Source organism: Cicer arietinum, chromosome 6 (genome assembly GCF_000331145.2).
Source record: "Cicer arietinum cultivar CDC Frontier isolate Library 1 chromosome 6, Cicar.CDCFrontier_v2.0, whole genome shotgun sequence".
NCBI classification, from domain to species: Eukaryota; Viridiplantae; Streptophyta; class Magnoliopsida; order Fabales; family Fabaceae; genus Cicer; species Cicer arietinum.
The window spans coordinates 1,410,721-1,434,574 of NC_021165.2; the positions used below are offsets into that span (position 1 = coordinate 1,410,721).

Here is a 23,854-nt window from a genome sequence, read left to right on the forward strand (position 1 = left end):
GGAAACTTTCCAAATTTTTGAAATGTAATCTTTATTTCAAAAATTTGAAACTTCCAAAAGTTTTGAAAATTTGAAACATTTGAAACAATCAATTTTGAAACTTATTATAAATAGTTAAAATGATAAAATTGTATTTTCATGTGTCTTTGAGAGGTGACAAATTTAAGTGTGGGGTGCAGGGTAAAGTCATCTTGATTTATTGAATTCTATCGGTCACTTCCAATCCAACTGTAGTATAGCAGCTATACGAAAATTTTATTTTCACACAACTACGTTGATATAGAAATTTAACTCCAAAATCAAATTTTAGCTTTAAGGTTATAGCTTTTCATTTGAAAAAGAGCATATTTTAATATTATCTTATCTTTTTTTGGCACAATATATTATTGGCTTACCTTGATATAGAAAAAATTGCTAAAGAACCAAAGCCAATTTTTCAATCAAAATATACATGGATAAATTCATAACTTTCTTACCTTTTTTTGTGTTCGAATAGATAAAAAATTTCATCATAATTAACTCACGCAATTGCGAGATCCGAATTTGAATTCGAGATAAGACGTTCAATATAATAATATTGACATTTGTTAGTTGAACTAATACTTAAAGACAACTTACTTACCTTGTTTACCACATTAATATTTGAACAATTGTCTAAATATAAAAACTTATATTGTTATTTTAATCTCATGGTTTTTTAATGTAACAACCCATTATTTTAAATCACATAAATCAATAAAAGTTATAAAATTAATTTGGTAGTTGGGGTGTATAAGTTAAAGAGTGTAATGTTCAAAATATTAAAGATTATAGCTACCTCCAGTAAAACACTAAATAAGTATACTAACATTGAATATTTATCATTTTAAAAAAAATTTACAATAGTCAATAATTATTTCTTCTAATAAAAATGTATCTATCTAGTGTTATGCTATTCTTTCATTGTTTTTTCACATCATACATATCATTTAATATTATTAGCGACTCATTCTAATATAAAGATTTATATAATCATATCATTTGTATTTTATTATTATGTATCACATCATTTAAAAATGTACAAATATGACTTTGTTTTAATACAAATGTCTATATTATATTTTTTATTATTATTTTTTTTTAGTACATCACATTTACAATAATAGAAAAATATTGATTCATTTGCACAATATAAAAGTTTGCATTGTCATGTTATTGTCTCGTTGCTTTCTCGTCTCACATACTTAAATATGTGCAAATTGATACCGGTTATCTGAACTTTTTTATTTTTATTTTCTTTTTAATTATCACAATTATAGACGAATTTTGTTTTTATTTACTTTGTACTAATAATGTAATCTTTGAAATGGAGTCAAAGTTAGTGGTTGATCAAATATGGTCTACTAATGCCACGGAAAATGAAGTGGGCTAAAGTTTATTGTGATAATATGGTATCTTATATTATTTTCAAAATTTTAGTATAAGTTTGGTATAAGACAAGTGAACACCGTAGCTTGCTCTTATCCACGATTTTTTCTCAAATTTTATAATATGTTCTACTTTGTATTGTTGATTCTGTAATGAATAAATGTCTTGAAGTTTTACCGTAAAAAAATTAAAATGAAGGATTGAGTATTTATTTTTACTTGAATTTGAAAATTGATTTTTATATCCCATTGATTAGGTTTTAAACGGTAGTAGAAGATGATAAAGAGAGAGTTTATTAAAAGGCCGCACAGAATTTAAGTGTATAGGTTGAACTTTTATTTAAATATATATTGTCCGTGGACTTAATTATAAAATGAACTAAATATAAACAAAACCCAATTAATATATCGATATTTAATATTATTATTTTAAAATTATTTTGAAGTTAATTTTTTAATGATGTGGGAATATAATCATTATATTTTGAGGTAAGTTTTTGAAGTTAAAATATTTGTTTTCGATCAATAAAAAATAGTATATTATGTGTGTAATATAATATATTTTAATATAATATATTTTAGTAATTTTCAATTGTTTGATTCATATAAAAATTAAATGTATAATAAAGAGACTACAAAGTGAAACTCATAAGTTGATTGAGTGATTGTTATAATAATAATTATTATAATTATAATAATAACAATAATATTAGTATTTATACAAATTTATTATTCTGGTATAAATATTATTATCGAAATATATATAAAAAACTATAATATAAAGTAAAATTATTATAATACTGAATTTAGATAAATTTTGATGTGACTGTTGAAGTACCTTTTGTAACAATATTTTTAATAAAAAAATTATCATCGAAATATTTATAGAAAAAGTTTTATTTTATCTATAAATATTTCAGAAAGTTTACAAAAAAAGAAAAAAGAAGATATATCAGAAAGTGCCAAATCATTATACTTTTGACATTTCGCAAGTAGAATGCACCGACAGACAAATTAAGACAAGCCGGTTCCCCGAGTTGGATAGTTCGCAAGTTCCTTTGAAGCCAGCTATTAATACAACGATTACAGTCAAAATATATTTTTTAAAGAAAAACAATAATTATAACATCGATCTAAATTGTTTTGCATTTTTTATTCCCATGGATTCTCACACCGAGTGTCTTAATATTTTTTAAGATTGTTTTTGAATATAAAAAATTATATATTTAATATAAAATATAATTTTAATAATTATAAATTACTTTAAAATATTAATAAAATTAAAATTAGTTAAATTTATTAAAATAAGTAAATTGCAAATAATATAATTTTAAATTAATATTAATCTTCTAACTATTAAAAAAAATTCATTTTCTAATATTTTTTGAAGCAAATTCATATTTTTTAAAAATACTACTAAATAATCACATTTCAAAAGAAAATAATCACATTTCAAAAGAAAATAATCACATATCTTTATCACCTTTCATAACTTTAAAAAATACTACCAAATAACATATAAAAAAATTAAATAAAAACATTTTTAATTATTTTATTAGAGCCAAAACGAACTTTTTAATCCTATGATATTATTTTATCCATTTACTAATTATAAATTCTTGTTGAAATCAATAAAACTTAGTGTAATTAATATTTTTTATATAATAAATAAAATCACACTGGATTTGAGTTTTTATTTAATTCTATAATTTTTATAATTAATTTATCGTAATTATTATAAATAAATAAATAAAAGATTGGAGTCATAATAATTTTGAGACAATGTGTAATTTGTCCAAATTGTATAAAACAATTATCGAACATGCTCACAACAAAGATAATTTTCTTTTTTCATATGTAAAAGTAATTATATATAAGATACGTTAAATATCAAATATAGATACATATTTTGTTAAATATCAAATATAGATACATATTTTGAAAAAGATTGAAAGTCTAAATATATATCATGATGTCTCTGAGAGATTGATTCCTCTGTCCAACCCATCTCAATTTGATATTCACTTAACAACCAAAAACATTATATTTTTCAATTAAAAAAAAAAGTTAGCCTATACTTTCCATTACATATTTTCAGTTTTAAAATAAATACCATTTTGGCATTTAAATATTGTTTTATATAAATATTGCATTATATTTTAAGATAACGTTAATTAATTTTTTTAATTTTACCTCTAATTCAATATTATTGATCCCACCTCAGTTATTATAGTTGAAGTGTAAAAGTAATGTTATAGAATTTTAAATTAATTATTTAATTATTAAATGTCATAATAAATTATAATTAAATGATAATTATTAAAAAAAATTACATTATCCATCATTATATCTTAAAATTTACCATAAATCTATAACAATATTTGATGTCATTATATTTCACTATATTAGAGTAACTATTAAAAATAAATTTATAAAATCGCAACATCCTTTTATAGTTTTTCCATAAAATTTATAACTACATTTAATTTTTGAAAGGAAGCTACATTTATTTTGAAAATTTTGAGTAGTAATTTACAATATAAATGAAAATGAAAGGAAAGTTAAAGAAAGATTATATTGAGCGGTAGACATGAGCAGCAGCAAGAAGAAGAAACACAGAGATTTGAAACATAAAACAAAAACAGAGTTACATTATTGTTGAAAACTATAGCGGCATGGTTACATTATCCCTTTTCGTTTTATCTTCCTTAATCCTCTTCTTCATACAACCTTCTTTTTCTTCTTCTTCTTCCACCACACATTCCTTAATCAATATCCCTAATTTCGACAACGACGTCGATCTCTTCGGCGATGCCAAGGTTTTCGCCGATAAATCCGGTGGTACTGGGACCCACGTTAAACTCACCCACCACTCTTCTCTCGCCGCCGGTCTTCTCCTCCGCCGTCAACCCATCATTTTCACCGACACCGCCTCCTTCTCCGTCGAATTCACCTTCTCCATTTCTCCCGACGCCGGCGGCGGTCTCCTTTTGATTATCATCCCCGGCAATCTCGCTGCCGCTTTCCCTGGTAACGGTTCCTACGGATTTTCTCCTTCGACGACGAATAGTTTCCTCGGCGTTGAATTCGACACCTCGAAAGACGATAATGTCGGTGATTTAAACGCGAATCACGTCGGAATCGACTTCGGAAGCCTCGTCTCCGTCGCGGTTGCGAATGTTTCTGATTCGAATATGGTTCTCAATAGTGGCAAAAAGTTGAAAGCTTGGGTTGATTATGAAGCTGGGTCCCACATTTTAGAAGTTAGGTTAAACAAATGGAATGAAGACAAATCTTTGAATCCTATTGTTTCACATAACATTGATTTGTTTAAGATTTGGGGTAGCCAACCTGTGTATATTGGTTTGAGTTCTTCCAATGATGCTGATTCTGTTCAAGTTGTTCGTGTTTATTCATGGAAGCTTAATTTGAGAAATGTTTCAACAAATTCATTGCATTCTCAACCTGTTGATCCAAATGGGTTATCTGATGAAGAAGCTAAGCTTGATGCGAATCGAAAGTTTCGACCTTTGACACTTCTTGCTGGTGTGATTTTTGGGACTGTTTGTGTTGTTTTGGTGACATTTGTGGTTTTGTTTATGTGGGTAATTTTTTTCCATAAATATGAAGAAGAGTCTCTTGCAAAATTACCTGAACACCCTTCTGATGTAAGGTATGAAAGGATTGATGTTGCTGTTGACAAAAATGCTGAAGAGACTGATCAACATTAAGAACATATAGGTGATGATGTGAATTCTTTTGCTAGTAGGAGATTGTGATGATATTGTTATTGTTGTTCTTTTTTGTGTCTATATAATTTGGAAAAATTCTTTTGTAGGAGATTATGATATTGTAGATTCATTGTAATAACCAACCTTGTAAAATATTTGTACTTCCTGATTTGGGAATGGGAATCCACTTTTCATTGATTCAAATCTTGCACTTTGAATTTTGTAATATGTGATCCTTGGTAGCATATAAAATGTTCTCAGTTGCTTAGATTAGATATTGTAATTGGCAGGTTCTTATAATATGAGTGACACATTAAATAGGAAACCAGAAACATTCTGGAGAGTTTGTTACTAAGAAATGCTTGTGTTGATGAATTGTTTTGGGTTTATGATTTATGAGAGTGAGAACGTGAGAGATTATTAGATAAAGGAAGCCTATGTGCTTGATTTGTATACATGTTAGTAAAATTGATTTTTCTCATGTGTTGATGTATTCATGTTGTTAAATTGTGCATGATTTTCCCAATTACAAATAGTTACTATTATGGATTTGATGAACGGGGTGTGATATCCTTCTAACATTATGAATTACATTACATAATAAGAATTGATGTTACAATCAAATATTAGAAACAATTGAAATTTTCGATTTTAAAATTTGGAAATCATCTAAATTATAGATTATTATTATTATTGTTATTATTATTATTATTATTATTATTATTATTAATAATAAATAAAACATTTATGTAAATTATGATGGATTGTGATGAGTTGACTTAAACAAACAATCTATTTGGATGGTAGTTAATTATAGGTGATAGGATGCATAATGGATGACATTACTAAAATGAGACAGGTTCTAAGAGCATCTACAACGGTGAACTCAATATGGGTTCTTTAGATGGGGTCCACTGTGCCACATCATGTTGAAGTAGTTCACTCATTTTCTATTCCAACGGTGAACTCAACCTGATTCAAGTTCTACTATGCCACGTCACGCTAAATCAACTCATTTATTTTTTACGGTTTAACTTTTAAAAAATCATATTATATTCCACTACTTTAATTTATACATTAATATTTAATTTTATGATAACTTAAAATGTTAATTTAAATGAAAAAATAAATAAAAAAGTAGTTAATAAAATTTTTAATAAACTTATGTGAAAAAATTGTGAAGAAAAAGTATGAGTAACAAATTGTTTCTATTAATGAGCTAACAATCGTAATTAAAGGAGAAAAAAAAGGTTAACGGTGGTATATTAACTAAAAAAAAGCTAATGGTTACAAAATTATTATTATTTAATAAATTAAAAAGAAGATAACGGCTATAAATTAATAAAAAATGATAAATTTATTATTATTAATAAATTAATAAAATGTAGCGGTTATAATTATATTATTATTAAATTATGAAATTAGATAGAAAAAAGAAGAAAAAAAAAAGGTAACCGCTATGAAGCACCGTTCCTTCCTGACAGTACCGTGATGACACCTTGGCACAACTCCAACGGTGAACCCACAAAAAACTGGAAGTTAAGTAATTACACGCTGGCGAACGAACTCATTTTCACTCCCGTTGTAGATGCTCTAATTAGCACACTAAATCGATCCTTATGATAAGAAACAAAGTGCCCAATATATATGGAACCGCCATTGGAATTATCTCATATATAAATATAAATTGATATTAGAAAAAAGAGGATTCTAAATTAAAAATACAAAAAAAAAAAAAAAAATAGTAGTTGCAAATTAACGAAAACATTTTTATCAAAGCCTTCAAGGTTTTCACGCTTTTGGGAATTTGATATGCAAACAAAGGTAAATATTTTGAATGGTACTTTCTTGTAAAAATATATTTTGTCGAAAATCTAATTCTTTTAAATTTTTAGATTCTATAAACTGCAATAATAAATTATGAATTCATTTATTTACTATATCGTTTGTTGAACTACCATTTTGTATGATTGTTTTAATATATACTCTTTAGAAGATTATTTTATTATATTTTTTTGAATGATGATTGTTATTATATATTCAAATGAAATATTATATTTGTAAATATGATTTTATAAAGATGATTGTTGAAAAATGAATTATTTTATGGTATGTGTTTGAAATGAACTTATGCTCTATATGGATGAGTCTTGTACCTACAGTTATTTACGCGGATGAGTTATGTGTTCCATATAGATGGGTCTTGTACCCACATATAGATGAGATTTAAACTCTGAGATGAGGTTTAAACTCCACACAGATGAGTCTTGTACCCCAAATGTAGATGAGGTTTAAACTCCACACGGATAAGTCTTGTATCTCACATATTGATAAATTTTAAACTCCACAATGAGATGAAGTTTAAATTCCACACAAATGAGTCTTGTATCCCATATATAGATGAATTTTAAACTTCACACAGATGAGTCTTGTACCATACACTAGATGAATTGGTGTTAATGATGAGATAATACTCACTTCTTGGAAGTAGTATATCTCTATATAACAATCAAACGTCATTGAATTGATTGATTTATTTTATGCAGAATAAATGTGTGTATTGAATTTATTTGATTATTATTTTATGCAGAATAAATGTGTATATTAGATTTATTTAATTATTACATATGTAAATTATCATTAATTTAATTGATGAGTTTTTTTATTAATTATTGAAAGTGATTGGTTATTATAGAAGAATGTTAGTTATATCATGTATGTTTCTAAATAATATTTTTGGAAGAATGAAGATGTTGTGATCTTACTGCATCGATCGAGAACATTATTTGTTTTAAAATTGTGTATATTATTCACTAGAATTTAATATCTCATTAAAATGTTGTTTTCAAAGAGTTAGATCGTCGGGAACGTCGATAATTGAGAAGTCTTCCCTCCTTTGAGAAGAGAAATTTCCTTAGATTAAATTAGTAGATCAAGAATAAGTAGATATAATGTCTACATAGTATTTTATTTTGTGGTTAGTTATTAAATGCTCAGTTTTAAATATTTTGATCATTAAAGATTTTCCGTTGAAAGGGTTTATTTTAAAAATTTCATAACATGATTTCTTTCGGACAATTCATTATTTATTATAGTACTTTATTCTCTTATATAAATTAAATTTTTTCAATTGTTATATCCACGTGTAACTATCAAACCTTAATAGGTGCATCTTCCTGCATTGATGTTCCTGGTCATCATCAATTAATTATCAATCAAGCTCTTTTGATCATTCAATTGTGTTTGTGTTACTTCACACTAGCTTATTTTAATTGTTTTCATAATGGTTGCAGTGCATGAATAATTGCATACAAATAAGAGTTGCTAAATGATAGGATGTTTTATTTTTTATTTTTTTATCAAGTCTAATTATTTGAGGAGTTTTGTATTGTGCACCTCCATCTGTACCTCCCATCCTCCATCCTCATAGAAAATACCAGATTGCCCCTAATATTATTAATAAAAACCTTCAAAAAAAAAATTCTTATCTTTTTTTCACTCATTTTTATGACAAATTACCATATTTATAATACTATTTTTACATATACCAATTAAAATTGAACAAATCTAATCACTATTTATCACATTTATAAATATTATTTTACACATTTTTATAGATATTTTGTGTTATTTTTATATTGATCGAATTGTATTAATGACAAAAACAAAATATTTAAAAATCCTCTGATTTAAAAAACACATGCCTAATCAATTCAACGGACAAATTTCTATTTGTTTGTTGATAGATTATATACATACATGATATATTGAAAAGTTGTATAACTTTTTAATTAAAATAAAAAAATTGTATCACTTTATTATATATTTAATTAGCCTTTATATTTAATTATTCTGAGTCACAAGCTCATGGTGTTAGTCTGTATAATTTTTGAATGTTAATATTTTTTTTTGATTAAATCAAGACTAGAGATAGATAGCTAAAAACCTTGTACACATTTTAAAAGATACAAAATTTAAATGAAAAAGATAAATGCCTATAGTCTTACCGTGTAAATTATTTACCTGGAACGCTTTTAAAGTGTAAATTACACATAAGTTTTTGCAAAAAAAGTACTAAACAACTTACCATTATTGCATCACATCCTTTGAATTTGACCATGGTAGAAAAATTTAGTGACTAGACTATGTTGTTATTTGTCACCCGAGTCTACTATTACCTCTTTTCTTACATTATTATATTTTACTTCTCTAAAAAGATGATGATTATTTATCAATGTACCACTCTTTTGTGGGACATTATTAAATAAGTGAGAAATTGGTTACAAGAGGAACAATTTATCTCAATGTTAATTATTTATTTAAAAAACAATAGTGAAAATCGGTGGATGGAATGCTCGTGAAACCAACCATCTATGACAATTGATTTAAAACAAAAACAAAAGAACATTGAGAGAAATTGGTCTCGTGAAAGGTAGTTTTTTACTTAAATTATTTTTTAGTGGTACAGTAAAAAAACATCTACATTTATTTATTTGACCTCTTTTTTATCAAGCAGGAACAAAATTAACATTGTGCAAGCAGGTGCATTAGAGCCAATAATTAATTTTCTCTGTTCACAAAATAAAAATCTTCAAGAGTATGCAACTGTATCATTGCCCACTCTATCAGCTTTAACAACAAACAAACCAATCATCACTTCTTAGGAAATAATTTCACTTCTTATTTACATTCTTAGAGATGAAAGCCACCAAGCCAAAACAGATTAAATAATGGCTATCTAATTTATCAACACACTTTGACAACATCATCCCTATACTATAATCAAATTCAATTCCATTCATAGCTAACATTCTCAAAACCTCTAAAAAATCCTAAAAAACAGCTGAAAAATGTTGTTGTTTGATAGAATCCTTGGTTGATTATGAAAAAGGAAGAGTCTCCTTAACATCCGAACAAGGCGGCGTTCTTTCGGTTGTTGAAGTTCTTGAAAATGGAACACCACAAAGTAAGGAACATGTTGTTGGAACATTGTTGAAAATGTGCCAAAGTGATAGATTAAAGTACAGGGAACCAATTTTGAGTATATGTGTTATTCCAGGACTTCTTGAACTTACTGTCCAAGGAATAATGAAGTCTAGGACAAAAGCATGTACCCTTTTGCATCTACTAAGAGATTATGATGCTAATACAAAATTTGACAAAATTGAAGGTGACACTCTTGAGTTTGTGATATTATAGCTAAGATTGATAGTGATGATCAATGTAGTAAAGCTAAGAAGATTTTGGATGAGATGGTTCAAATTAGTTTGGAAAAGAGTTTGAGACATTTACGACAAAAAGCTTTTGTATGCATCACAAGTGATGTGTCTATTACTAGTTTTAGTTGTGCTTTGGATTTTCTTTTAAATGATTGTTGAAAGTAGCATCTAAATTTTTTTCTCTAATGTAAAGGAGATACTTTTTAAATAAAAAAAAACACATGGATAAAAATGTCGGTCCAAATAACTAGAATAACTAGTAAATATTAATAAATTAGTATTTTGTAATTGAAATATCAGTTTGTATATGTATAGATATTGAGTGTTTGGTAAGAATTAATAAACTAGTATTCTGGACCTATATAATCAACAGAAAAATGTATCTCTTTAAATTTTAATTTTTTATCTTGCTTCAAATAATACTATTTCAACAATACTCGTTGTTTTATATTTATATTTATATTTGATTTGTCAAAAAAGAAAACAAACTATTGTATAAAATGATATTATTCATTTTCAAATATATGTGTCAATTGTGTCATTACAAGCATGTGCCACAAAATTTAGGGGCAATATAGCTCGTGATAGAATATAACAAAATTATGTCATCTTCTTAAAGATATATATATATATATATATAACACAATTGAGAAGTGTTATGGCTAGATTTAGGATGTCATAGTCCAAGCCCGTCAAAGAAATAGGGTCATTTTGGATTGACCCGATCCAACTAACAATGGCACAAAAGTTTCTCAAGTTAGAGCATACTCATTTCTATGAAGGGATCTGAAGTCGTCATCCATGGTAACAAACCTAGAGCCTCAATCCTATTATGGCCATCATATGGTCTAAAATGAGATCCTGGGATGATGGACCATGATAACTCACATATGTTCACATCTTAAGCCACTTGATGGCAATCCAACGGTGATTACAACCACCATATGAAAATTTTCATTCCATGATTAAAAAGACACATGTCATACATTATAGGGTGATCTGAGAATCACGTATCTTCCTCCATGTTGATCATAACAAATTCTTTCTAGAAATCCAAGAGGAAATCTAGTATAAAACAAAGATACCTTAACTTATAAAAGTATACTGAAATTCTAACCTAAACAATATCTCATTCTCTAAAATAAATTTACTTGATCGTCATAGTTTGGAGCAACAACCATTACTCTCAACAAAAAAACTATCAAGTCTAGTTTAAAAGAAGAAGTAAATGCTTTTTATATTAAATTTGTTTACATTCAATTCAATCACAAAACCAAGAGTGACGATCGTTACTCTCAACAAAAACACTATCAATCCCACATGAGTCCACGTTCAGTTCAAAATAAGAAACAAAAGGTTTTTATATTAATTTTGTCTCCTCATTTTGGTATGTCCTACTTATGATTGTGAGCAACAAAATAGGATTGAGACGGTTGTTGAATCAAGGGTAATATGTGATGGATCAGTAACATTAATTATTTTCATATTTTTATGTTAGTTCATGTATAATTAGTCGAGGTGGGGTACTCTCCTTTTCTAATTCACGTAGAATATTTTGTTTTTCATTATCATTGATAAAAGCTAATTTTTTAAAGGTCATAATTATTAGTCCAAATTGTATTTTTAGTTTAGGGTTTAGGTCATTTACCTCTTTTTTTCCTTCCAAATAGTTTGATCTTCTTGAATTCAAAAAACTTGCCCATATTTAAGACATTGGTTTCATTTTTAGGGTTTTTGATTTGGGGAAAAACTAAAAACAACTTTTTAAAGAGGGGAAGATGATGAAGTCCAGGTGTATGATCAATTCCACATTGGAAATCAAGTTTCTTTTTTGTCAAATTAGACATTTTTTGACACTTCATCTGATTTGTAATAGATAACAACAAAATGATTAAGTTGTAAACTTTTCAAGACATAAATGACCTATTTAAAAAGAAAAAAAAAAGAGATAAAGGATCAAACAATTACAAATAATTAACATGAAGACCAAAAATATAATTTAACATAATTTTTGTAAAATCTATAAAACTATTCATTTAATTCAAAATTAAATTCGCAATACAACCGGAAGTTAAATCTAACATTTAGGAGTTAGAATAAAACATTGACACCCTTGCAAGATTGTGAGCAACAAAGTTTGGTTGCCTCAGAATAAAACTAACCATACAGTTTTACAATGTTGCAAAATAGAGCCAAATTTAATTACATTTGTTTGATTTTTCATTGATTCCATCCACCATTGTCTTACAATCCAACTCGATGGTAACTCTTTAGACATCCAACTCTTACAAGCAAACCAAAGCTTCGAGACGATTTGTACAAAATTTCCAGCAACTAAAGCTCCCCTTATCTGGTTTCTTCCACGATAAGTCTAATCTATCTATCTTTCAGTATTACTTGTGACATGGTTTCTTTTATCTAATTGTCATTCTTGGAGAAACTCGTGAGTTAAAGTTATTGACATCCGAATCAACTTTTCATTGTTGTCCCACACTTTCTCGCTTCTTCTGTCTCACAAACTCGTTAACATTCTCGAGTGAGAAGGTGGACATGAGTTTAAAAGAACAATATATTGTTGTCTACAATTACTCCAATAAACCTACCTCTCCAAACCGTTTCTAGATGCACACATTTAAAGAAGAAATGCCATTATGTTTCGTCCTCTGAGTAGCAGCAAAGACAAAATACTAGGACAACTAATGTGTTTGCATTGTAGATTTACTTTTAGAAGGAAGACATTTTTTAACAATACCACACAATCAACTTAATTTTACACAGAACCTTCAATATTCATATGCTTGTCCAATTTCCTTCTTTGCAATTGCATGGGGGTAATATCCATTTGTTAAAAATTACTTATATTGGGAGAGGGATGAAGTGTTATTAAGGTTTTTTTTTGGTCAATGTATATATATTGCACACAAAGAAATCTTACCCCATCATGATGAGAATGCACAAGTGGTTTTGTAACAACTCACTTAATTACAATATATTAAAATAAAGATTTTTAAAGTTATTAATATATTAAAGAAATAATGAATTAAAAAAAATTGAGAATCGCCAAGAGGTAATAATAGAAAATGTCCAAGGGTCAAAAATAGAAAATTTTCATTCATTTTCCCTCACTTATTTATTTTCCAGGAGAAAGTTGAAAAACATTTTCTTTTTCTTCCTTTTTAACAAGAGTCGGGAGAAAACCCCAAATCCGTATTGTTCATCATCTCCCCTAAATCCTTCATTCGTCTTTCTTTTTTAAAATCTCCAAAAATATTAGTTTACTTAACCTCATCAGACTTGCTTTGACCCATTACATGCACGATCTCATTCCTCAACCATCAATAATTGATCAAATTGTATTGAGTAGAAAATAAGCAACAACAAAGAAAAACTCCAAATACAAATCATATTAATGGTGTTCATTATTCCGCTGCACTCAATATGCGGCTAGGCGATCATTATTCCCCTGGATATACATATAAAATAGATGTTCATGGATAGACAAACATTCCATTGATTCTTAGTTTTGGGGTTGAAAAAGTGCGTCGATCCAAATGATTGCCTTTATGTTATCAAGATGTATGAATTTATTGTCAAATTATAGACAACAAGAGGGAAGAAGAAATTGTTGGAGAAAGTCATTAAAAAAAATAAAGGATTAGAGGGATTAAAAGAGGAAAAAATTATTTAAAAATTAAGTAGAAAAAAATGAGGTGAAACATAAAAACACAAGAAAACTCTCTAAGGCGTACAAATAAGTTTTTTTTTGCTGAAGTGGGATATGTGTGCACACGTAAAAGAAATACTATGATGTAGCATGAGGGTCTGTTTTAAATATATATAATAGATAATAGATTGATCCTGAGTTTTACAAATTTGGCACAAAGCACGATGTGAATAGAATTAGTCTTATGAGATCACACACATTACATATCATGTTGGTACAAATATAAAATAATTTTATAATATTTTATTATTGTCTTTCATAATAAAAAAATTATCCTAACCTTTGTTTCATGAGGAAAGGGATTATAATGATCCAATGTGATTGAAAGGTAAGTAAAATTCAAAGTTCATTAGTTAATTAATTGAGTACAATCACTTAATTGTTTATAACTATCATTAAAAATATCTTTATTTAAAAATAAAATAAAATAAAATATACGGATCATTACTAAAATTCTTGGATATTTTGTATATAAAAAAATGCGCACTTGGGTACGGAGACCAGTGAGCTAAAGGGTAACCAAGTCATCATCAACTTAAATTTAGTGCACTTAATTAATTAAGTATATCTTAGTAATAATGTATAACTTTTGTCCTCCTCAAAAAAAAGTTTTGTGCATTATGAATATATATATATTCCAAATTAATCAACAATCGCTCTCAATTGATGCTGGTTGTTTGGTTCTATAATACGAGTCATTAATTTTGAGTTTTTAATTCAAAGAGCATCTTCTTTTTCTTTGAAAAAATATTTGAACCATGCACTAGCAAAAGAAGTCGAATTTCCACACGACAGGTTTGTGCCCTTGAAATATAGTTGAATTATTTTCCACCTCAGCTTTCATAGCAAAGAGAATCATAAACTATTGTTTGAATTTATTAGTGAGCTTAATTAAAAAGCATCTCAAAAGAGTCATTCAATGAATAAAAGGTAAAGATGCATCATGAGGAAGACTGACTACATGATTGTTAAGAAACGGTTCACTACTTTATCACCTTTTTGAAAATGTGTATATCTTTTTCCCAACAATATATTAGATAATCTAATTTAACTTTTTTATAGTACAAATTATATTAATGTGATTCAAATTTCAATCCTAAAATTAGTTATATTTCTTATTTAAGATACTAAACATTTTGACGAGTATATTAGATATACAACTTTGAGATCATTTTGACATAGGGTGTAAGGCATGGATGAAATGAAATGCTGTATGGGAATCTAATTTCTATACTTTATAGGGTTAAAATGGCAGCATCTTTGGAATTTGAAAGGATATTGCTCTCCAAAAAATTATTCGTCCACACTTTAAAAAAATCTTGTCAGAATCCGTTTTTACTTTTTTTTTTTATAGTATATTTTCATTTTCTTTTATTTGTTTTTAGTGAATATAATGTCATTTTTCATATATAAAAAGAAAATCCAAAAGAAAAAGAATGCCAAGTGCGGAATTGTGTCACCCAAAACCAATATCAGAATTCATATAAAATTGGTTTGCTTTGATTGATGGTATACATTTCGTTTTTCTCTAAAAGAAACTATTTTAGGTAAACAAACACCAACAATACCTAGCCATAAAGAGACCATTCCATGTTGAGAGAAATTGCAATTCAATGTTCACATTCTAATAAAAGTATACTACTCCGTCTTAAAATATATACAATCAAATTGATAGTTTGATTTCAATTTCGAATTAAATATATTAAAAAAATTAATTAATTTTTAGTTATATTTTAGGACAAATTGAGTATTATTTATTAGAATTTAATGGGTATGAATTACTAACATGCAATGAGTTACCACTTAATTTCATATTACTAATTTTAAGCACAATATTGCAAAAGTTAGGTGATACAAGAAAATATTGAATTTTCATTTGACATAACTCATCGATGTCAAATTGTTTTATGCAAATGCTAACAAGTGTTGAACATCTTAAGAAAAAAAGTGTTGAATGAGAGAAAACGATAAAGATATTTGGTGAAAATTGTGTGTCTGAACTAGACATTGCAGTTGAATCTGAATATGCCTGAATCTCCCTGTATTTAACGGAGAAAAACTATTTTTAATAGATGCGGATGTAGATTTCCCCCCCCCTTTTTAACGTTACAAGAGGGTGCTGGGGCAAGTTTCGTCAAATCCGTCCCGCACCCACCGACATAAATGCAATTACTTAAATACTCTTATATCTCTTAAAATAGTAACAAAATTTTAATTTTGTCAATCTTCCTTCTTCTTTTTTGTTTTCTTTGTTGCCACCGTCCACCTGCACCCTCACTATTTATGTTTCGACTGTCTTACCTCCTATTTGTGCGTCATCTTTCGTGTGTTGTCTATGTTCCCTTATTCTAAATACATATTTTCTTAATAACAACGACACTTACTATCTTCTCTTATTCTCTTCGCCGCTATAATTTTAAGGTTCATTTTCGTTTTCTGGTTTTCTGCATTTTGATGCATTTTCATTTTTGTTTGAAGTTGAATGGTGTTAAGTATCCAACACTTCAAACCATTGCAAGGATGTATTGGCAATTTCTGTTTCTACGGTAGCTTCTAAATCTACATTCAGTATCGACAGACATATCTTAAGTCATCATCAAAACCGACTTTATTGGGCTACTTTAGAGGTCTTGATGTATGCTAGAAGTTGGTTATGAGAGTGCTGAGAAGACTGTTAATTGTTTTAAATTATTCATTTAAATTTGAATATATTTGAAATAGCTAATAATTTTGTATATTTTAAATTATTATTATTTATATTGTATTATGTCGATATCGATATGCAATTTGAATTCTAAAATGGACAATAAAAATGATCGTTAGAAAATGCTTATTTGGAACTCTTTGTTTTGATGATTTGGAACTTTTTGTTGTTTTGATGTATTAGTTTGTTTGAATATTTACAACTTTTCTTCGAATTGACATTTTCACTTCTAAAGAGTTTGAAAGATTATAAAAATATTGTGACTTGTAGGAAATTTAAATAAATTTTGAGATATTGTGACTTAATTATTTTGATTATGGAATTTTAGAACTTAGGTTGAATGTACTATTTAGTTAAATTATTGATTTTTTTTATGCTATGAATAAATAAATTCTAATTTTTGAAGTGGGAGTGAGGGTGGGTCAGGGAAGCCCGTCTCCGTTGGGTGTAGGTGTGGATATTAAAAAGTCACCCTCGACGGATGCAGGTGCTGTATTGGAGTTGCGGATGCGTGGTTGATAATGCTTAAAATTGTCTTTATCTCGTTGTCATCTCTAGTCTGAACTATACAACTGAGTCTATTTTATATAGACTCAAGACAATATATAAAAAAATAAATATAGAAGATAATATCTATTTACATGATATGATATACAATAAATACAAAAATCATAAATATAATTTTAACAGAAAGTAAATAAATATACAAATATTTACTTGAAAATGTATTTGAAAGTTGTGTTTTTAACTCTTTAAAAATTTAAAATTGATTTTTTCAATGTAAAAGTTTTATTTTTTATTTTATGTTTTCTTAAGCCATCTACAATGGGGAGCCATTACCTTAATAATTACTGAATTGCTGGAAAAAATAAAACAATGGTGAAAAGGATAAACCAAAATTAGGGCAGAGTTTACCGAAGAAAAAATTATCACTAAAGGATATTGGATCTCTCGAGTAATCACATTATAAGGTTGTCTCTCAGTAGATTATAGATATCATGTGGAATTAGAAAAAATGATAGAGACATATGTGAAAATCGTGTATATGTGCTATAAACAAAGTTACATTTATATAAACTCAATAATAAATACAAAATAAATATAGAAATTATTATTCATATTTACATAATATATTATATAATAATTACAAAGATAATAAATATATTTAAAAAAAAAAAGTAAGTATATTAGTATTTACTTGAAAAGTTGTGTTTTTAAATCTTTAAAAAATTGAAGTTAAATTTTTTAATGTAAAACTTCTATTTTTTTTAATTCATGTTTTCCTTTAATCATCTACGATGGGAAGTCATCCCCTTAATAATCATCAATATCCTACCTGAGTCCCCCCCTTATTGTGTACTAAGAAAAATAGGTGCTTATAAAGATAGGTGTATTTAGAGTGTGATTGATTGAAAAGAAAAATAGGTACTTATAAGTGTGAATGGTTTGAAAAGAAATAGGGAAGGCAGAGTAGAGTGGGGTATCAGAGAAGTTGAATTGAGAAAGCCAATTTCTCTACATTGATTTACGAGGTAGAGAAAAGATACAAAAATCAGTGATACCCTCTACTTTTTGTGGGTTTTTTAAAACAATAAAAAAAAGAGAAGATAAATAATTATTTGTTACTTTCATTTTATTTTATATATTTAAAATAATAGAAAAAGAGAAGAGAAATAATTATTTGTTACTTTCATTTTATTTTATATATTATTTTTAAAATAATAAAAAAAGAGAAGAGAAATAATTTTTTAAGTACACTTAAATTAATGTATTAAATTAAATTTAAATAGTATTGAAATCTTTGACTGACATTTGTCATAGTTAAATTAAACGTCTGTCTCGAATTTAAATTCGAGTAGAATTCATCTCCCTTTTAAGAAAAAAAAATTAAAATTAAAGTAGACTAACTAATATTTAATGGTGCTTTTAAGGAGAGAGTAGAAAGCGATAGAAGTGAAAAATATTAAAAGTTCCAAATGAGATATTTTGTAGCAATAATTAAAATAAAAAAAAAAAGATTCTAAAAGGAGTGTGTGTGAATGTTGTTAGGCGTTGGTTGAATAGAATGGGGAAACAGGAGGAAGAGGGTTTATATATAGAGAAGAGATAAAAAGTATTTTCTCTTCATCATGCTGGTTGCGTGAAGAAGCTGGCGTGAAACACCAACAACAACAACAATGGGAAAAGGAGGCGGTGAAGTTGATCCAAACAAGGTCATCAATGATACCGTTCAAGTCCCTGATACCGCACATCAAATTAGCAGCGGTTCGTAATAATCCCTTTCCATACACAAGCTTTTTCGAAAATGGTTTATTAAGATTAATCATAAACGAGTTTTAGAATTTTACGGCTTAAGGAATGGAATTCACGTAATTCACGCACGCACGTGCAGATGCGGTTTCTCTGCTTTTCTTATTTTTTTTAGGAACGCATGCCAAATATTTCAATTTCAAAATTACCTTTTTGTTTTTTATCTTTTTGTTTATATCAGAGTCAATATCACACCTCTCTCAATTTTGACTCAGCTAACTTCAATTTATCATTTTTATTTTGTTTCACGTTTTGATTATGATTATAAATATTGTAATTGACTCTATATCAAAACAAAAGAATATTGTATTTGACTGAAAAGGATACACAATTTGTAACTAGAAAACTGGTAAATATATAAATTGGGTCTAGTTTATTTGTTTTAATGCAACAATTGTAGTCTAGTGAAAAGTGAAGAATTATCAATGATTTCCTGTTGGAATTTTCATTGACAGTAGTTTATAATTTAAATTTCCCTGTTGAAATGGAAAGAATACTGAATACACACCCCATTTAATATCCTTCAATTTATGTTCATCTGTTATATTTTTTTTTTTTTTGCAGATTCATGGTTTCAAGTGGGATTTATCCTCACCACCGGAATCAACAGTGCTTATGTGCTCGGATATTCCGGGACCATCATGGTTCCTCTGGGATGGGTAGGGGGTGTAGTTGGTCTTATTCTTGCTACATTAATATCACTCTATGCTAATTCTCTTATTGCTATGCTCCATGAATATGGAGGAACAAGACACATTAGATATAGAGATCTTGCTGGATATATATACGGTAAGGCCAACAAATCACGGTGAAAAATAACAAATATATCATTATGCTGCTTATGTTGATTTTTATTTCGTTTTTGATGCAGGTAAAAAGGCATATTCTCTCACATGGACTCTGCAGTATATCAATCTTTTCATGATAAATACTGGTTACATCATTTTGGCCGGTTCAGCCTTGAAAGTAAGAGAAACTTAGAAACCATTCAATCAAAATTGCATTCTTTTTAACATTATTGACTTGGTGTGTCTTTGGAACTATAATGAGTTTGACAAAATCACGGTGTCACTAGGATTTTGTGAAAAGCCACGCTTTGGTTCAAAAGTGTAATTTTTGACAAAATCACAATCTAAATAAGCAATTAACCTCTTTCTCAAGTGACAGAACTTCTGAAATCATACCAAAGTTGTGTTATAGTGACTATTTTTCTAAACCGTTTATTCTTCACTGTGGTGCAGGCTACTTATACCTTGTTTAGAGATGATGCTCAACTGAAGCTTCCATATTGTATTGCTATAGCTGGATTTGTGTGTGCCATGTTTGCCATTTGTATTCCTCATCTTTCAGCTCTTGGAATTTGGTTGGGATTTTCAACAGTCTTCAGCCTGGCATACATTATCATAGCATTTGTGCTATCAATTAAAGATGGTAATATCTCCATTCTGTTATTATTGCACACTAATCATACAATCACTTGGTAATAACTACCATCAGTTCTTTAAATCAATTGTCCATAGCAATCTATTTTTCTGAAATTGACATTTATTTTTATATACTAAAATAAGTACCATCCCTTATCTGTGCATTCATTCTTTACATTTTCTATATGCTTTTTGAAACATCTTTGAGGGACTTACATTCATTTATGCTATTTTATTCCTTGAACTAGCAGAAGAACGTCTCTATTTTTTCCATTGTGGTTTATAACTACCTAAATTTTACACAATTATACGCTATGTTACAATTTGAAGCATATTATCGAATATTTTAAGTAAAAAAATATATTAGTTACTAGCTTTATAAATTTGAATAAATAGTTTGATTTGTGCCTTGATACATATCTAGAACTAATAAGCGGTATATTACCACCAGGAATACAAGCACCACCCCGAGATTATGCTATTCCAGGAGATGGTGCAAGTAAAATATTTACAACAATTGGGGCAACTGCTAACCTAGTTTTTGCATATAATACCGGCATGCTTCCTGAGATACAGGTTAGATAGAAGCTTACAAATTTTCAGATCTTAACTTTCAAGTTGATGCATGAAATCCTGAGTGTTATTTGGTCTTGTAACTTGCAGGCAACAATTAGGCAGCCAGTTGTCAAGAACATGATGAAATCACTGTACTTTCAGTTTACCGTCGGAGTTCTGCCAATGTACATGGTTACCTTTGCAGGATACTGGGCTTACGGATCTTCGACAGCAACCTATTTGCTAAATAGTGTGAATGGTCCAGTCTGGGTGAAGGCTTTGGCCAATATTACAGCCTTCCTTCAATCAGTCATTGCATTACATGTACATATACATCTGAACTAAAACTTTTACTACACTTAAATGTTTTACTTAAAAATTGTGTTTACCTGGCCTAGTAACCTGTTTTCTGCTTCTGTTAGATCTTTGCAAGTCCAATGTATGAGTATTTAGATACCAAATTTGGGATCAAAGGAAGCGCACTGAATGTTAAGAACTTGTCATTTAGAATCACGGTAAGAGGTGGCTACCTGGCGTTTAACACATTTGTCGCGGCTCTCCTTCCGTTCCTTGGAGACTTCATGAGCCTCACAGGAGCGATCAGCACATTTCCTCTTACATTTATTCTTGCAAACCATATGTACTTAGTAGCAAAGAAGAACAAGCTAATGAGCATACAAAAGCTCTGGCACTGGGCCAACATTATTTTCTTTAGCATCGTGTCTATTGCAGCAACTGTTGCAGCACTACGGCTTATTGCTGTAGACTCCAAAACATACCATGTTTTCGCAGATTTGTGATAAAAATCATTCTAGTCTTTCAGCAGTTGTAATGCCAGATGTTACATGTTTCAAATGCTTTCATTGATGCAGAATGAACATAGGGTCCCCACGCAGAAGGTTGTATTAATGTACTTTATTGAATAGATCACTCTTGGTTGAAGTTAGTGACATGTAACATCACATGCACAGTTTTGGAGATAGTTAAGCAATGCACCATATTGTTTTGTGAGGGTTACTAAATCGGGTACGGTGTTAAGTCAATTAAGCAAGAAGCGATCAAAATTAGATTGAGAATTTATAGTAAGGAAACCGTGAAAAGATAATTACTACATACTCAAAATTTGAATATGATGCTGAACTTAGACTCACAATATCCAAATACTTCAATTGCTATTTCAACAAAGGAATCCGGCAAATTTTCCAAACTTTCCAACATCAGAGACATTCGTCAAGTCATCTGGAAAAAGTTCCCATAACTTGCAATAATTTAAGTAACAAACATAATGTAAACGATAATGATATTTTTAATAACCTCTACTTAAATAATAAATAATGTAATCCCTACCCTAATCAAGAAAAAAATGGAAGTGAATAGAAAATACACTAAGTAACTGCTAACGTTTCCTACTATACATTATCAATGTCCCTTTCTCCTAATTCAGATACGTCGGTTCCAATACAAACTACAGTACTAATCTTTTACTTACGTATAATTGATTTCCAAATTTAAATTTTGATTTTAAAGATCATTGTATTTTTTGTTTTTAAGAGTTTTCCAACATGAAATTTTAAAAAATTTAAGCCGCAACACCCGTCCTTTAGGTTCAATAAACTTGTCCTCGTTGAATATTGCTAGAGTATTTGCAAGAACTAGGAACCCAAATAAGGTCCACAAACCATTTATCTGCACTGCAATCAAACCTAACCCCATCATCAAGATAACACTCATTGATTGCATTGACACTATAGAGGAAAGATTATCCTCATTATCAAATAGGGTTTAATCCAAAAATTTCACTCAGTTACAAATTTAAAATTAGGCTATTATGAAACATGAGGGAATAAATTGAGTAATATTTAGCCATATACATATAGATATTAATTTATACATGCATAATCAATCATAAATAGTTACAATATCACTTATTGTTCAAAAATTATGAATGTTACCCTTAAAATAGTTACTAGTACAAGTGAGTTGATGAATAATGTAGAATTTCAGTTCTGACAATAAACAAAGGCATTGTTTGGTAACGTTGTCGATAAGTTAACTTATAGTTTATTAAACTAGTTTATAAATTTGTTGGATTAAATGTGATGTATTTGGTAAACAAATTTTTTATATCAGTTAATAGCTTATTCTCGTACGATATTTCAAGTAGCATTTAAATTTATAGTTAGTTTTTTTTTTTTATATATATTTTTTCATTTATAACTTTTTATGTTATTTTTATTATTTTGTTATCCTTAATAAAAAAAAAAATTACATGAGAGTACTATTACTTCTACATAATACATTCATTATTTCATTCCTTGCCAAACAAATTCACAATAACAACAATTTAAATTTCATACATTGCAAGAATCTCTGTCAATAATTCAAAATTGACGGAGGTATACATTTTTATTTTTTATATATATACATTTAATAAATATATTTAAAATTAAATAATTGTGTATTTTTAATTAAAAAAAGAGAAAATAATTATATACTTCTATATCAATTTATAATTACAAAATTTAAATTTATCAAATATTTTATTTTAATCTATTAATTTCTCAATTATAAATTATAAATTATCTACTATAAATTATCGACTAATTTTTTCAGATATAAATTAAATTTGCAGCTATCAATTAATTTAGAACATATTTTCATAAAAGAAAAATAATAAATTTAAAAAGAGAGAAATAAATTTGATGAATAAAGAAGAGAAGATGTAAGTATGTATAAAAAGGAACGGTGGGTGGCGTCGACGTGGAACGGAGGGATGACCCA

At 28.1% G+C, this 23,854-nt stretch overlaps 2 protein-coding genes and 1 pseudogene across 2 annotated transcripts; all 3 read left to right on the plus strand.

Annotated features, from left to right (window-relative positions):
• The first annotated feature begins 3,945 nt into the window (after positions 1 to 3,945).
• Positions 3,946 to 5,335, plus strand: LOC101506870 (lectin-like protein At1g53070). Its single transcript, XM_004503162.4, has one exon. The coding sequence runs from the start codon at positions 4,082 to 4,084 to the stop codon at positions 5,135 to 5,137; it is 1,056 nt and encodes a 351-aa protein (XP_004503219.1). The 5' UTR covers positions 3,946 to 4,081; the 3' UTR covers positions 5,138 to 5,335.
• Positions 5,336 to 9,510: 4,175 nt separating this feature from the next.
• Positions 9,511 to 10,515, plus strand: LOC101505142 (U-box domain-containing protein 45-like; annotated as a pseudogene).
• An 8,313-nt stretch (positions 10,516 to 18,828) lies between these two features.
• Positions 18,829 to 22,019, plus strand: LOC101507200 (proline transporter 1-like). The gene is made up of 7 exons (XM_004503163.4): positions 18,829 to 19,049; positions 19,659 to 19,883; positions 19,966 to 20,060; positions 20,336 to 20,525; positions 20,970 to 21,094; positions 21,182 to 21,397; positions 21,496 to 22,019. Exons 1-7 carry the CDS (start codon positions 18,962 to 18,964, stop codon positions 21,871 to 21,873), a joined length of 1,317 nt encoding a protein of 438 aa, XP_004503220.1. The 5' UTR covers positions 18,829 to 18,961; the 3' UTR covers positions 21,874 to 22,019.
• Positions 22,020 to 23,854: the final 1,835 nt, after the last annotated feature.